The following is a 4,768-nucleotide window of genomic DNA, read 5'->3' on the forward strand; positions in this document are numbered from 1 at the left end:
GTCAAGTCAAGTCAAGTCAAATTTATTTGTATAGCGCTTTTTACAACTGTTGTCGTCACAAAGCAGCTTTACATAATTAGTACTTAACAAAGGCTACCGTTAGTAACACACTATGCCGCCAGGGACTCAGATCTTGCAGTGCCAGACGTGTTCCCCTGCCTAAGCCAGTACATATCCGGGCATGTCTGAAGTTTGCTAGAGAGCATTTGGAAGTTCCGGAAGAGTTTTGGGAGAATGTCTTAGAGATGAAACCAAAGTAGAACTGTTTGGTACAAACACAACTCGTTGTGTTTGGAGGAGAGTAAATGCTGAGTTGCATCCAAAGAACACCATACCAACTGTGAAGCATGGGGGCGGCAACATCATGCTTTGGGGCTGTTTCTCTGCAAAGGGACTAGGACGACTGGTCCGTGTACATGAAAGAATAAATGGGGCCATGTATTGTGAGATTTTGAGTGCAAACCTCCTTCCATCAGCAAGGGCATTGAAGATGAAACATGGCTGGGTCTTTCAGCATGACAATGATCCCAAGCACACTGCCAGGGCAACAAAGGAGTGGCTTTGTAAGAAGCATTTTAAGGTCCTGCAGTGGCCTAGCCAGTCTCCAGATCTCAACCCCATAGAAAACCTTTGGAGGGAGTTGAAAGTCCATGTTGCCCGCTGACAGCCCCAAAACAAATGTAAAACAATTCCTGGAATGCAGTGAATGTCAATGCATTAAGACTTTATAAGTTTATAAACAAAGGTATCAGTCTGAAATATCTAATATCCAGTCTATCAGGATGTTCTGTAAAGTATAATTGTGATTAAGTATTGTATTAGATTAAACAGGACATGTATAATAAAGGTCCAAGCATGCATGCCAAAGAAATGATGCAACAGCAATATTTATTATGTTAAAATATATATAATATTTTAACCTAATTAAAGTACATTACAATACATTTAATTACTCACAGTAATGGATTAATCACAATAATAAATCACAGTAATGAACTAAAAAAAAAATCAGTTTGCCTGTTCAGGGTGTTTAAAAAGTATAAAAGAACATAGCCATTTACTGTCAATAGTCTTAATGCTAGCCTAAAACAGGCCTGCACTCCAAAAACAAGAAAACTGCAAATCTATATATTGTCAAAAAATGTATATACAGGATATATCAGGGCCAGAGGACGTCCGGTGACCTAATAAGGTTATGGGAAGCAGACAGATAAAATCATGTAGCTTATTTCAGCCAATGAGGATGAACCACACAAGCAAATACAGCTCAGTGCTTCCATTTTTTCTTTACTTTCACTGGTTTCCTTCAAGTTGAACTGGCTTCTGTTTTGGCATGATGACTCTACAGAGGACTGGGGTTATCATTTTAATTCTCCAAAACCTGTGTAAGTTTTACAAAATTTCACACGCTTGTTATGGTTATGGTTTCAAATTAAAAGATTTATTTTTGCTTTCTGGAAGAATCATGTTTGAGTGTGAGAAGCCTTTTTAAGATTCAAGAATCTTTAAATACTGTAATCTAAAAGTCCTGTACCAAATTATGAGTTTGTCCTGGAACCTTTTTATTCTTTACATCTTAAAATGTTAAATCTCACTATTAAATCTGTTAAATCTACAAACACGATTCTCTAAGGAACCACTAACTGAAGGGTGATTTTTTTTAGCAAAGGTTTGGCATCAAGAGCACATATTTTTATGATTGATTTATTTATTATGTTGATTTAACTGTATTTTACAGGTTCTGCTCAATCAGCTGGAAATTCTGAGTCATTGTATCTCTCAATTAAACCTGGTGAAGCAGCTACTCTCCGCTGCCCATATGAAGAACACTCCAGCACGTCGATGAGGATGTGGTTCAAGCAAAGACTGGAGCATTCACCGCTGGAAGTGGTGTCAAAGTTAGGAACAAAAGATGCAATATTTTCTTCCCAGTTTAACCAGTCAAGATTTAAAGATTTAAACAGAAATGCGAGCAGCTTTTCTCTGACTATAGAAAATGTTACTAAACAAGACGAGGGGATGTACTTCTGTGGAGTGGGTGATGAAAAAACACTGAAGATATCTAACAGTACTTTCCTAGCTGTTACAGGTAATCACTTTACTTATAATTTTATATATAATTACATTATATTCAATCACAATAACATGTCAGTTTGAGATTCATTGTTGCTACTGTTACTGTTACAATCAAAAAGCTTCAACACTGGAGCTTTAAACGAGTATCAGACACATTAGACCCAACTATATTACTGTGATCCAGATTTCACACTGTCTGTATTACCAGGTGATATAAAGATCTCAGTGGATCAAACTCCAGTATTCCAGAAGATCATCATTGGCAATGGAACAACAGAGTGCCGGAGTAAGACGTCATCTCTTTATAGGTTAATTAAACTGTTTTGTCCAAACTGTATCTAGCTAAGATGGTATGAAATGCTTACCCAGCCAGATTCGTCCAGTTCACAGTTTATTGCATCTAAGAATTACATCACAGAATTTATTATGAATATATTGCCTGAAGACAGAGACATTTCCAACAATTCCCCACATTTATTTCAAAGTTTTCAGATTTATCAATGTTTTATAACTGTCAACATTACATATAAAACTCAGAAGATGTGTATCAGTTCACCAGTGCATTTGGAGCAAAAACACAAATTCGTATTGGCAACATTGCAACCTATTTCTATCCGCTAACACTGTGATATAAAGATCTCAGTGGATCAAACTCCAGTACTGTGCTGGAGTAAGACATCTTTGTGTTCTTATATGTTGTATAAATGTATGTTTATACATGTAAATAATTATTATTTTATAAGATATGTATACATATACATTCAAATGCAGATAATGCAATCAATTGTTTATTGTTCTCATTGTTGCTCTTATCATAGCTAATGTCAATGTTCACAGAAGAAAACGTTTCTACATTTTCTTTCCTTCCTGACCTCACTTAGCTTGTCACCAACCAGTGCTGGTTCTCAGCCTTGGTCTGGCTCTGGGGTTGAGCTTATTTGGCAATATCATTCAGGCCTGCTGGAGCTGGAGGAGAGGGATCTGCAGTGGTGAGTTTATTCAGATGAACCAAATGTTCTTCAGTTTATGACCAGGTTCCTAAACTTCTAACACGGCTCCTCTCAATGCATTTCAAGGTAAGACATCTCAGTCTGACCTCCACGATTTCCAAGAACTTCTAAAAGACCAGGTATGTTAGGTTTTCTCTTTCATTTTTCCTCTTTTCTGTAAAGTTGATATTTTGGAGATGTTTGGAGAAGCGTTCCTCTGTCAGGAAATATATACTTAACATTGTTGATCTGGTTTGAAGACTTCTTTCAAGCGGTGAATACATTAGGCAGCAACTGAACAGTCAGGTTTTGAAGGTGATGATGGTGTTAAAAGCAGGAAAAATGGTCAAGTGTAAGAATCTGAGATTAGCATCTCTAATATTGTGTGGTGTTGCTAAAATGCAGTGGTCATTAGCGACAGAAAGTGCTTGAAGTAAGGACTGAACTGGTGATAGGGTAATGGTCACGGAAAGCTCACAGATGCTCGAGGAGGTCCCACTTTACAACTTACAAGCCTTAAAGGATTTACTACTACTAATTAATTAATTAAGAGGTCTTGTGGATATATATATATATGTGTGTGTGTGTGAATTTATAAAGACAATAAAGAGACTGTATTAATTATCAACTAATAAAAAAGACTTTATTTAAATGTTTAGATTTGTTTTAGGTTGTTGAACCGCCGTGCTAAATTGCTGTTGTGATTTAGTTCTTTTAATATGAATTGAACCTGTTACATGTTAAGGATGTGTTTATGTTATAGATATGTATGTTATAGTACTTACTGACTAATGTATAGTGGTGATTGAGTGTTTTGTAGTAATATTATAGTAGCAATTGAGTACTTCATAAACATTGTGTTTCACTGAATGAATGATAATATTTACTGAATGTCAGTCATTTCTATAAAATATGTTTTTAGATTAATATCTGAACGAGTCTAACGAACATGGAAAAGACCTCTTCAACAACAGACAATAGACCTGACCTCTAGGTTGTAGATTATATCTGCTCTCTGCTAAACGCTGGTGAGAGGAAACTTTCACACCTCCCTTTGGGCGTTGGGGTGAGAACAACAGAGCGCGCTCAGTGCAGCTGATCTGGGTCAGACATCGGCTTCCTCACTTAGACGTGTCAACAGTGGATGACATGATGTATACTGAGATATGGTGTCTAAGCATGATCAGATTCATCTATTTTTATGTTATTTGGGGATTCTCAAAAATTGCAACTTCATAAGAAAAGAAAAAAACACTTTGAATTGAAGTGTGTGTGTGTGTGTGTGTGTGTGTATGTGTGTGTGTGTGTGTGTAAACATGCATGAAACTGCATTGTGCTCATAATAACCTGTCTTTAATCATGCATAAATATGATATGTCCTGTTAGATTTTAAATACTGAGGTCATACTGCCACCTACTGGAGCTCCTTACCTCAGCTCTGCTCTTTTTTTATAGGATGGTGATGAAGAGGAGTTCTACTTCGCTGCTTTACATTTCTCTGATAAGATGAAGAGACGAGGGTTCAAGGAGAACGTTTTCACCAAAGTCAGATTCACCCCTTTTTCTGACCACAAACCCGCCCAGTAAAACTGTATCAGTGCAGTGATGTAGAGGCTCTGTGATCTTTGGAGATCTTGGTCTTCATTTTCTCGTTGGATATTTTTCATCATGAGCTGATTCTGTAAAATTATCTGCTGTTTAGT

At 36.8% G+C, this 4,768-nt stretch overlaps 1 protein-coding gene across 1 annotated transcript; it reads left to right on the plus strand.

Moving 5' to 3' along the window:
• The first annotated feature begins 1,304 nt into the window (after positions 1-1,304).
• Positions 1,305-4,768, plus strand: LOC140541444 (uncharacterized). The gene is made up of 6 exons (XM_072664070.1): positions 1,305-1,385; positions 1,739-2,089; positions 2,285-2,362; positions 2,958-3,065; positions 3,153-3,205; positions 4,521-4,768. The coding sequence occupies exons 1-6, from the start codon at positions 1,334-1,336 to the stop codon at positions 4,650-4,652; spliced, it is 774 nt and encodes a 257-aa protein (XP_072520171.1). The 5' UTR covers positions 1,305-1,333; the 3' UTR covers positions 4,653-4,768.

Source organism: Salminus brasiliensis, chromosome 19, assembly GCF_030463535.1.
Source record: "Salminus brasiliensis chromosome 19, fSalBra1.hap2, whole genome shotgun sequence".
In the NCBI taxonomy this organism is placed as follows: Eukaryota; Metazoa; Chordata; class Actinopteri; order Characiformes; family Bryconidae; genus Salminus; species Salminus brasiliensis.